Source organism: Heloderma suspectum, chromosome 1 (assembly GCF_057233095.1).
Source record: "Heloderma suspectum isolate Gila_16-S chromosome 1, 16-S_ref, whole genome shotgun sequence".
Taxonomy (NCBI): domain Eukaryota; kingdom Metazoa; phylum Chordata; class Lepidosauria; order Squamata; family Helodermatidae; genus Heloderma; species Heloderma suspectum.
In genome coordinates, this window is record NC_139458.1 from 138,025,495 (window position 1) to 138,037,665 (window position 12,171).

A 12,171-nucleotide genomic window follows, 5' to 3' on the forward strand; every position below is an offset into this window, starting at 1 on the left:
ACAGGGCTGGAGCATTTTCCCTATGAGGGAAGGTTACAACAGTTATGATTGTTTAGCTTGGAAAAAAGGGGAGATGTGATAGAGGTGTACAAAATTATGCATGGTGTGGAGAATATCGATAGGGAGACCTCTCAAAATACTAGAATCCAGGGTCATCTCATGAAGCTCACTGGTGGGAGATTCAGGACAGAAAAAAGGACTTCACACAGCACACAGTGAAATTACAGAATTCTCTTACCACAAGTCGTAGCAATGGCCATTTTGGATGGCTTTAAAAAGGGTTTAACAAATTCCTGGAAGAGAAGGCTGTCAATGGCTACTAGTCCTGATGGCTCTATGCTCCCTCCAGTACCAGAGGCAGTATACCTAGGTACACCAATTGCTGGGGAACATGGGCAGGATAATGCTGTTGCATGCATGTCTTGCTTACGGACTTCCCCTGGGCAACTAGTTAGCCACTGTGTGAACAGAATGCTAGACTAGATGGCCCCTTGCTTTGATCCAGCATGGCTCACGTTCTTTACAGAAGAAATAAGTTTCACGACTCAAGGCTGCAATGCTACGATCCCTGGGAGGCATCCTAAGGACCATAGGATATTTCAGAGCTGTATCTCAGGACAGAGAGAGGTCTGACCTTACAATCACGCTCCCAGCTGCCACAAACCTCCGTGGGCTTTGCCTCTCTGCTCACTGATAGGGGCAAAAAGGAGCATTCTGTGGCATGTTGGGGAAGGCCTGGATCTATAGGCTCCATGGCCTTCCCAGTCCCTTGGCACATCCCCAGAACTGGAAAAAATGTATACCAGCATTGGAGGTTGTGTACGTAATTTCCCTCCTATTGGCTGTCATGACAGGGAAACTAAAACACTGTTCCTCTCTTTTGCCCTGCTACAATGACCTTGGCAGGACTTTGGATAGGGTGTTTCCTCTGCCTTTGGATCTTCCCCGGCCACCCTCTGGTCAAATTGCTCTGCAGGAGATGAACATAGAGGGATCACTATGGTAGAAATTGTGGATAGGTACAACTACTAAGAGGTCAATCCAAGTAAGTACAAAGGCATTTAAGCTTGTTGCAAAATAATGATTCTAAAGAAGTGGAATTATTGCAGTCTGTGTGGTTCCTAGCACTAGGAGACTGTACTGGAGATAAGGAAATGGTTTGCTATAATGCAGGTGAAATGTTAAGATACACTTTCAGAATCCATGTGCTGTTGCAGAGGTTTGGAAGGTCAATGACTCCATTTCCCCATTCACCAACTAAACTAGGACATGTTTAGTTGTTGAGTGGGGAAATGTATTCATTGCCCTTTTAAGTTTCTTAAAAGGAAAAAAAGGGGGGGGCTTCACGCTTCTTGTTATCGACGAGGGCAACTTAAGTGAAGCTGCAGCCTATACTGCACTACGATACACCTAGACAAATGCTCCAAAACGTTTATTTCACTGAGCAGAATTAAAGACCATCAACAAAGCATATAGAACAAGCTTTATTGAAAAACAAGGTGTTCCCCTGCAAATTCCTAGCAGTAACAATGCAAACAGACTTTAAAATGTGAAGGGGCAGGAAACAGCAATATCTGGTCCATTTCTCCTTCTGGAGGTGGGGCTGCAGCTTCAGAGATATAACTGGAGTTTTGTTATTTACCCCACTTAATCATATCCCATCATGGATGCTCCAACTCGCATGGGTTGAATGGCTCATCAGATGCGCTGGGTAAAGAAAGAAATTGTGCTCAGCAACTAAAAGCTAATGCACCTCTCCTAGCTTGTGTTGAGTGTCTCTGTGAAACATTCGCTCTTTAACCAGGAGAGTGAAGACTTGAGACTTTCCATCAGGGTCAGGAAAAAGGCCCAACTGTAGTCTCAGGGTGAGGAACTCATCAGCTTGGGTTTTTTTCCCATTTTTCAAGGAAAGCAAGGACTGGCGCAGATACAGCGACAGATATACAACGCTGCACTCTATTAGAGCTTTCCCCTTAAAGGCTCAATGCAATATGTTTTGCTTTCACACAGGATCCAACCAGTTGCCACAGTGTGGTCAAGAATTTTGCTCCTGGTCTCCCCAGTCTCCTCCCTTCCCCCTGGCACATCCCCAAACCTGCTCAGAGGTCTGCCCTGCCCATTCCTACAAGGGGCAGGGGCAGGGCAGATCTCTAACTCCCCCTTCCAAGTTCAGATCGCTATCTCTGATCTCAGGGGGGAATCCAAACAACGCTGTGGTCCCTGGGATGTTCGCCCACAGACCACAGGATCGCTTTCTTACTGAGGGTTTTTTTACTGGGATGGTGAAGACATGGAGCAGTTACTTTGCTTTCTCCCCAAGCCCTTCCACCCTGCTTCCTGTGTACCCCAAGGAGTATTTTTGATAAAAAGGGGAGGAGCAGAAGAGAAAACACAAAAGAATGCCTAGCTAATTTTTAGCCACATTTCCTGCTCTAGCAAAGTAGCAAGCATTTAAAACAAACAAATGTCATAGCATTCTGAGTCGGTGCCAAGCAATCACACCAGAGGGTCAAGCCTCCCACTGGTGTTCTGACTTCCAGTAGATCTTAGAGGAAACAGCCTCTTCTTTGTACCAACTTACCACAGGCAAACCTGCCCACCTGCTGTTGGCTTTAATCCAAGCTGCCCTTCAGGATTTCAACCACCTTGCTTGGTTCTGGGAACTTCAGCTTGCGTGGTGGCCCTTTCTTAAGGCCACTCCATATCTCCACCCCTAAAATCAATAGAGGCAGAAGGCAGTCACCAGCAGCATGTGTGTGACATTATTGCCAATATACCACAAGCATAAACTTCCCTCTGCTGGCTTGTAATGGGGCCTTCATGAAACACCAGGCTGCCTTTACAAAGAAGTGGGCCTAGCAGTAGCCACATCTGAACTACTCCAGACTACTCCTGCTTTTCTCTCACATGTTGAGCCAGTTCTACCACCGGCTCTGGGTCTGTGTGGAGTGGTGGAAAGAGAAACAAAAGGATAACTGGACTGCCGCAGTTCTTGAACCAAAGAGCAGCCATATGGGTATGGCCAGAGACTGTTCTAACCCAGTATTCAGCCTCAGTTCAGAGAAGTCCTGTGAACAAGGTTCCACGTGATGAGAAGTCTCCAGACAACTGTAGCAGCTGGTAGGCCCAACAGCTGCCAAAACAACCTCCTGGGAACTCCTAACCTCTCTCCATGTCTACTCACCTTCCAGCAGCAGAGGGGAACATGCAGGCAGCACTGAGGCACAATGGGGGACCTCAGAACATGGCTTGGCGGCTGGTGGAACTGCTAGCTGCTAGAGTTGCCTGAAGGCTTCTCAACCTAGAGAGTCTCATTCACTGGTCCATCTGTGGACCAGGGCTGTTTCCCTAAGTTAGGTATCAAAAGGAAATACACAAGCAGGGCAAAATGAGCCATTACCCCACATTAGCCATCAACACTTTGGAATTAGGTATATTGGCTCTGAATATGCAGGTTCTATCTAAGTATTATCGCTAATAGCCAGTGCTAGGGTCTTCCTCCAAGAGCTTATCCAGCTCCCTCCTAGAACATCTGTGCCACTGCTAGTAGCCAACTGAATAGTCCATGGTAATTAATTGCATGTGTCAAGGTTCAAACAGGGTTCCAGGTCAGTGGAAACCAATTAGGAAGAGGCTATTCCTCATTTCAGAGCTGATCCCCAGATGAGGAATACACAAATGGATGCCCAAACCCTGCAGGCACAAGCATGACTGGAAGAAAGCCCTGTGCATGACTGGATGCAAGCCCCGCCCCAACCAGACACCCTCCAGATGTGCAGGACTACAGCACTTATCATCCCCAGCCGGGATATCATCTGATGGGAGGGCTGCAATAGATATTTTACTGCTGATGTTTCAGCTTCCACAGCCAGACAATCTTCTGATTGATCCACACATGTTGGCTTGCTGTACTACCCAACCATTTTTTGTGGTAGCCACCAACACTCCCTCCCCACTCAGCAATCCTCTGGAATGCACAGAGAACTTGGGAGAGGGACAGCATCTCCTCTGATTTGCCCTGGGGTAAGAAGAAGCAGTAGGAGACACACAATCTCCTTGCTAGGGAGGGAGAACCCTCAGGAGGGATCTGGACACTGGTTGATGCCCTGCTCTCCTGGTGGATGGGCATCTAGTGAGGCACATTCCAACACAAGGGCGGGCCACGTGTGCCCCTCCAGACGTCTTGGCCTAGACCTCCCATCAGTCCTCACCATTGGCTATGCTGGCTAGGGCTGATGGGAACTGTAGGCCAAAACATCTTGAGGGCCACAAGTGGCCCAACTCCTGCTCTAGCAGTTCAAAAACTACTGAGTTAGCCGCCTTGTGAAACGTCTGCAAAACAGACACAGCAACTGCAGGGAAGGGCCCCCCAGTACTCTCACCCATCGGAAAGCCTCCTGTGACAGGGCCACTTACTGGTGCCATCCTCTTTCAGCAGAGCCACCTCAAAGCTATTCCTGCGCGGCTTCTCGGGGTTGATCTCCACCAGGATGTCAGGAAAGGCCTGCTGCAGCGCCTGGCTGACGCCATCAGCACTGCGCCCAAAGACTCGTCAGCTTTTACTGTAGAAGGAAGAAAAGCAGGAGCAAACTTTTATTTTTCCTAAGCCACTGAAAACCTGCACTGAACCCAAGCAATGAATGGCTTGACTTCCTGGGGAAAAGGGTCTCCCCTCCACCCCCGGTATTCAGAATTCACCCCACACTTCCCATTCTATTTCTTACTTCCTATGACACATTCAGCATTGGGAAATGAGATCTCCAGTTCAAAATACAGGTATTCTTACTACAGCCACCACATTTACAGCACAATCCTATGCATGTTTAGGCAGGAAAAAGTCCTGCAACTCCCAGCATTCCCCAGCCAACGATGCTGGGGAGTTGTAGGACTTTCTCAAGATGCATGGGATTGCGCCTTTAATCAATTACATCTGATACAATTAAAAGACTAAGGTTTTTTTCATCCAGTGACCTAAGGAATCCCATCCAGACTGCAAAGTGTCTTGGCATGAAGCCACCCCTCAGGCTGCCCTCCAGTTCCAACGGGTAGAAGATGCACGTAGCGGAAAGATGCTCACCAGTGCTCAATGATCACATGAGGGCCCAATCCCTCATTCTTCTTCAGTTTCTTGGGCGATTTCTCAGCACCATTTGCTTCCGCTTCATTGGATGCTGCGGCCTTTGCCTGAGGGCCACCTGTCTTCCTCTTCCGCCCTTTAGGGGGCATTCTACACAAAGAGAAAAAGCAAAGACAAGGGTTGGGCCACCAATTTGCCCCTCTTGGGCTGTGGTGGCTTGTTCTCAATGTACACGGCAGGCCTTCCTGGGTGGAACGGCTCAGAGGAAGAGACAGCAAAAGCAAACCTTGGAAGCCGCCTTATGTCAAGTCAGACCACGGGCCCAACCAACACAGTACTGTGTACAGCAGCCGTCTCCAACCTGGCACCCTCCAGATAAGCTATTTATTTATTAGTAACATTTCTATACTGCCCAACAACCAAAGCATTCTGGGCAGTTCACAACAATTAAAACCACAAAATGCATCATGAAATACAATACAAAATGTAAACTCTTATAACTACAATAAAAATGCACAAACCAAATTAAAACCTAGCAGCAATGCAGAGATTTAAAATACCGTAACAGATTTAAAACTCAGCCACCACAACCAAAGGCCTTGCTGGCTAGGGATTGTGGGAACTGTAGTCCAACATGTCTGGGGACTACAGGTTAGGGAAAGCTGGTCTGCGCTTAGCAGCGTCTCTCCTGTATTCCAACAGTGGCTTTTCCCAACCATACTTGGGTATTTAAAGTATTTTGTATCCCCACCCAAGAAGGCTCCTGGAGCAGCTTACATGCAATCAGTAAAACAAGACAGTTCCTGCCTGCAGGCTTACAATCTTAAAAGACACAACATGCAAGGAACAGGGAATAAGGAGGGATGAGGAAAAAATTAAGTAGTCTTTCAGCAGCGCTAATGGGATGGCCCCACTTCCCCTTTCCTCTCCCTCTGCATAGCCTGCTGAAATGGCAGAGATTTATTTAGAGGTGCCAGCCATTGAACCACAGGCCCTCTTTATGTGAAGCGTGTGCTATACCACTGAGCTACAGCGCTTCCCCTTCCGCAAAGATCGTAATATTGTCAGAAACAGAAGAACCCTGAAACCATAGAAAGCACACCAGAAAGGCTTCCTTCAGTATGTATAAATAGGTCCCCCAAACCTATTGCAAAACAAGTAAAATAGATACTGAGGCAGTGGTGTAGTGAAGCCAGGGCTGATATTGTTGTGAGCTATCCCTGTGGTAGTGCAAAGTATTTTGGAGTGGCTTGGTCTTGAATGAGCAATTAAGACTCACCAGCTTTACAAAAGACCTGCTCCTGATGGAGATAAAAACAACTAGAACTGGTTTGCTAACTACGAGATACAATGTTCCTGCCTGGTGGTGGGAATGGAAAATCCTGGAAAGTCTTGAGCCCGTGGTCTTATGCTGTTTGGGGACATGTTGGCCCTAGTCGCATGCAACAACTACCCATCTGTTTAAAAACTTGCATTGTGCACAAGTGGGTGTGGTGCCTGCAGTGCGCCCACCACTTCCGATTTTACTCCCCAATCCACGAGCACCTCCTTCCTTCGTAGGTTGTGAAGCATGATGTGCAACCCCAAACCGCTGGGTTCGTTAGGGTGCAATCCTATGCATATTTAGACAGAGAAAAGGCCTACTACTCCCAGCATTACCCAGCCAGCCATGCATAGGATTGTGCCCTTAGGGACTAAAACAACCCAGCGGTAAACCGAACAACACACCATGGGTTAACCGCTGGGTTGTTTAGTCCCTAAATAACCCGGTGGTCTGGGTTCACACATCATGCTGTGCAACGTAGGAAGGAGCTGACTGTGGGTTGTGCAGTAAAAGCAAAAAAGGCAGCATCATTGCAGGCTGCATGCCTGCTTGTCCCTGCTCATGCACAACAACCCATCGGTTTTTAAACACTTGGATTGTTGTTATGTGTGAACCCATTTGTTGTGTCTCTATCCCTTTCTCATGCAATCTCATGTCTCTCCAGCCAAAGTTCAACATACTAACTGCTACACTGCCCTTTCCCAACTCACTATTCTATGTCAGCTCATCCTAATTAATTGGGTATCATACTATGTGCTCCTGCCCTTTAAGGGGTGTGTACATAAAGATGAACACAGCTGCTGGCATTTTTGGATCCTCCTTGAGGGTAAGACTATGGGGATTGTCATGAGGAGCACCCGAACTTCAAAATTTACCACTCCACCACTGTATTTAGGTTCATTTGTATATTCACCGAGGGCCTTTCAGACAAAGAGAGTGTAAGATTTTAAAATATTCCCACCAAGTATTTAACCCACTTAAAACCACCAGTTACAAGCAGGGGGATGTTGAACAATGCCCCTTAGGCCAGGAAAATTGGTTGTGATCAAACGTGCAAGACCTTGAAGAAGCGAAGAAAGAAATGACAAAAGACAAAAGCAGAAACGCCTCAACAACAGGGCGATAACGACACCTACCTAGAGAAGGAAAAGCAGCAGCGTCGGCTACCCAACGATGAGAAAATATGGAAGCGACGGTAGAAAGGGCAAGGCTAAGCAGCAGCGAAGCGAAGCGAAACCAAGAATTAAAAACGAAAGGAATCAAGTCCCTGCGTAGAGCTGCACCAGACAGACATTCAGATACAGTAGCTAAAGATCCCGGCGTTGGAGATTCCTGCCCCCCTCCAGCTTAGGGAGACAAAGAAAGATTACGGAAAGCCTCGACGGAAAGGCCACTGCCGCTCTCCAGAGAGCAAAGCCCCTCACCCGGCCCTTCGCTGACAATGGCCCGGCCCACGCGCAGCCCGCGACCGAGACAGAGACCCGCACTGCGGGCGCAACCATCTGTGCTAGGAGGGTGGGATGTTAACGCAGCTGGGAAATGTAACAACACAGCAGGAAAAGGCACAAGCGGCAGCAACTTTATAGGGCCAACCTCAGCGGCTGGCCGGTCTTGCGGGCATCTCCGCCTCAGCTATCAAAGCAGCTGGGCATGAGAAAGTTATTATCCTCGGCAGAAAAGGCCTTCTAATCCCCCCTCCCTTTTTAAAGTTTTGCAAGATGGCTGCTGCCGTCCTTTCGGAATCGTGATTAAGTCCCACAGCAACCAATCACTGCCCGCGCCGGATCCGGGCTCCTGGGAAGCCTCGCCTGGGCGCGGCGCGGCGGTTCCGCTGCGCCTCAGAGGAGAAGGGAAGAACCGGGGAAGTGTGGCGCTAGCCTGGCGGGGGTCGCCGCTTTGTTTTTGCCCAAGGGGCGCGGCCGGAAAGCAGCGAAGCCCTTGAATTTGCGGCGCTTCATGTTGTAGCTTCGTGTCCCCCACCCCGATCGCTTAATACGGATTTCGGCTGCGGCTTCTCACCAGACACGCATAGGATCACACTGTTGGGGTGCGATCCTCCTGTGCATGTTTCGATACAAGCCCTACAACTCCCAGCATTCCCTAACCAGCCCATAGGATCGCGCCCTTAGTCTTTTAAGAACCACCCCCCTCACTCCTAGATAGCGGGAGGTTAAATAGGGGTAGAACGCTGGATTGTTTTCGCCTTTCGGGATGCGACAACGCGATATTAAGAGAGCGTGGCCGAGCGTAATGGTACTCGAGTTGCTTCATAAAAGCAATTGCCATTGTGCAATTTCGACGTGATGTCCCTATTATATTGCCCTAGGTTTAAAGCAACTTATAGATGCAAGAAAATATGTATATATAAACTGGTCATTAGAATAACTGAAGCTGTAAGAATTGGGGCCTGACTTTGCTTTTTGTTCTCTTATCTCCTCCATTTTCCTTTTGTGGTCCATCTTTTAAGTTATAGGCATTTTACAAATAAAAAAAACAGTCTTGGTGTTATATACATCTCAAAAATCAAAGCCCCAAACCTCGCCTACCATCGTCCCATGTAGTATTTTTTGTCGGAAGAACGACAACAGAACAACTCTGGAGGGGTATGGGGAGAGGAGATGCATGTGCATGCAAGGGTTAACTACACTTTGCACTCTTAAGCCTTGCGGGGCAGGAGCGGGGGCGGGTTCAGGAGTTAATAGAATGAAGCCTTCCATCAGTGGCTAGGGAGGAGACAGTAGGCAGTGCCTAGCATCCAATAAATAAGTGGTCTTTCCCTCCCGTTTCCTGCCTCTTTGTACTGGGGTGTGCCTTTGCTTAGGAGGCCTCTCTTCTTCTCTTCCCAGCATGATGGAACTAGGAGAAGGTCCCCCATTTTTCCCTCAGTAACAAGTAGAAGCCATGACTGCAACAAGTTGTGTTCTTTAAACTCCCAGTTAAAAGTATTTTCCACTCAACTCAGTCTCGTGTTCCTCGATGTAACTCTAAGGACTGATCCACACATTCATGACCATTCCTCACAGCTGATCATGTGAAGGAGGTCGCTGGACAGTGGCATATGCAGGGCTTTAAGAGTAGCCTGGTGGTCATTGGATAATGGTTGATTCACACACCCACATCATTTGACCGCCATCATATGATCTCAACAGCGGGTGAACGGTTTCAGGCACCATGCTTCGCTGAAGCATATCTACTTTCCCAGTTTGGTGTCTGCAACTTCTCTTAAGCAACTTGCTCTGTTGTCTAAACTGGCAGGACCTCCTACAGTCCAGCCTACATAGGTTCCATTTCAAGTTGAGGCGACTACTTATTCTTTCAGTGAAGTTGTCCTATGGAAGCCGTTTTGATTCTGGCTAAGTGGGTCTTTGCTCTGTGGTTGCTCTACTCTCGACTGCTTTTCCCATATTTTCTCCTATATAAGGCCTTTCGATCTGTTCCTGTTTCTCAAATATTTCCCTCTTCTACTAGTGCAGAAAAGGGCAACTAAAACGATCAAGGGCTGGAGCAACTCCCCTATGAGGGAAGATTACAACAGTTGCGATTGTTTAGCTTGGAAAAAAGGAGGGTAAGGGAAGATAAGATAGAGGTATACAAAATTATGCATGGTGTGGAGAATGTGGATACGGAGCCAGTTTTCTCCCTCATAATACTAGAAGCTGGGGTCATCCCCTAAAGCTGATTGGTGGGAGATTCAGGACAGATAATCTTCACACACTGCACCAACTATGGAATTTGCTACCACAAGACATAGTGATGGCCACCAATTTGGAAGGCTTTAAAAGGGGGTTAGACAAATTCCTGGAGGAGAACGCGATCAATGGGTGCTAGTCCTCCTGATGGCTATGTGCTCCCTCCAGTATCAGAGGCACTATGCCTATGTACACCAGTTGCTGGCAAACATTGGCAGGAGGATGCTGTTGCACTCATGTCCTACTTACGGACTTCCCCTGGGCAGCTGGTTGGCCACTGTGTGAACAGAATGGTAGACTAGATGGACCCTTGCTCTGATCCAACATGGCTCTTATGTTCTTTGTATCTACCTTTAATACGACACTACATTGGCACATCACGCATGAACAAACTGGTGCTGTTAAAAATGGAAGGAATTTTTTTCTTCCCCTTCTACAATGGCCTATTGGTACCACATTGTGGACCACAGACAAAGTATCTCCTTCACTTGTCGCTTAGCAATGTTGTATTTATACAGTTATGCATTTTTGTTACAGCTATTTGTCCCCTGGAGAAAAAAACATACAGCTCTCTGCTTGGCCCTATCTAACAAATAGCAGAAAGGAACAGAGTTATTTGAATGAGGAAAATGGCACCAAGAGTTAAACCACTCCACAAGAGGTAGTCCTGATTCAGATTAGCCCGTGCCCTATTTATTAAAAAAAAAAAAAAAAACAACACTAAAGGAAAGCCTGCTTGGAGCTCTCCTGAAATGCCAGCTATAACCTTCCAAGATCTTCATAGAATCATAGAATAGTAGGGTTGGAAGGGGCGTACAAGGCCATCAAGTCCAACTCCCTGCTCAATGTAGGAATCCAAGTCAGAGCATCCCTGACAGATGGCTGTCCAGCCTCGTCTTGGACGCCTCCAGTGTGGGAGAGCCCACCACCTCCCCAGGTAATTGGTTCCATTGTCGTATTGCTCTAATAGTCAGGAAGTTTTTCAAGATGTTCAGCCGGAATCTGACTTCCTGTAACTTGAGCCCATTATTCCATGTCCTGCGCTCTGGGATGATCAAGAAGAGGTCCTGGCCATCCTCTCTGTGACAACCTTTCAAGTACTTGAAGAGTGCTATCATCTCCCCCCTCAGTCTTCTCTTCTCAAGGCTAAACATGCCCAGTTCTTTCAGTCTCTCTTCATAGGGCTTTGTTTCCAGTCCCCTGATCATCCTTGTTGCCCTCCTCTGGACCCCCTCCAGTTTGTCTGCATCCTTCTTAAAGTGTGGTGCCCAGAACTGGACACAGTACTCCAGATGAGGCCTAACCAGTGCTGAGTAGAGGGGAACTAGTACTTCCTGGGATTTGGAAGCTATGCTTCTATTAATGCAGCCCAAAAGAGCAGTTGCCTTTTTTGCAGCCACATCACATTGTTGGCTCATATTCAGCTTGTGATCGACAACAATTCCAAGATCCTTCTCGCTTGTAGTGTGGTTGAGCCACGTATCCCCCATCTTGTAACTGTGCATTTGGTTTCTTTTTCCTAGTGCAGAACTTGGCATTTATCCCTATTAAATGTCATTCTGTTGCTTTCTGCCCAGATCACTTTGAATTTTGTTTGTCTTCCAAAGTATTAGCTATCCCGCCCAGTTTTGTGTCATCTGCAAATTCAATCAGCATTCCCTGCACCTCCTCCTCCAAGTCATTAATACAAATGTTGAAGAGCACTGGGCCCAGGACCGAGCCCTGCGGTACCCCACTCGCTACCTCTCCCCAGTTTGAGAAGGTCCCATTGATAAGCACTCTTTGAGTCCGATTCTGTAGCCAACTATGGATCCACCGGATCGTTGTTTCATGTAGCCCACTTTGAGCTAGTTTGCTCATCAGGATATCATGGGGCACTTTGTCGAAAGCTTTGCTGAAGTCGAGGTATATGATGTCTACAGCATTCCCACGGTCCACAAGGGAGGTGACTTTATCAAAAATGAGATCAGATTCATCTGGCAGGATTTGTTCTTGACAAATCCATGTTGGCTTCGAGTAATCACTGCAGTTTTCAAGGTGCTTACAAATGGATTGCTTTATCATCTGCTCCAGAATTTTCC

At 47.6% G+C, this 12,171-nt stretch overlaps 1 protein-coding gene across 8 annotated transcripts; it reads right to left on the minus strand.

The window, feature by feature from the left end:
• Window positions 1–1,466: 1,466 nt before the first annotated feature.
• Window positions 1,467–8,145, minus strand: SELENOH (selenoprotein H). 8 transcript variants are annotated; one of them, XM_084859985.1, is made up of 5 exons: window positions 7,995–8,145; window positions 5,078–5,227; window positions 4,417–4,562; window positions 2,601–2,713; window positions 1,467–1,707 (listed from the first exon to the last, which is right to left on the minus strand). In XM_084859985.1, exons 2-4 carry the CDS (start codon window positions 5,224–5,226, stop codon window positions 2,613–2,615), a joined length of 396 nt encoding a protein of 131 aa, XP_084716111.1. In that variant the 5' UTR covers window position 5,227; window positions 7,995–8,145; the 3' UTR covers window positions 1,467–1,707; window positions 2,601–2,612. The 8 variants fall into 8 exon arrangements, with proteins under 8 accessions (XP_084716111.1, XP_084716139.1, XP_084716101.1 ...); XM_084860013.1 differs by having other exon boundaries at window positions 2,582–2,713; XM_084859975.1 differs by lacking the exon at window positions 7,995–8,145 and adding an exon at window positions 7,826–7,854.
• Between the last annotated feature and the right edge of the window lie 4,026 nt (window positions 8,146–12,171).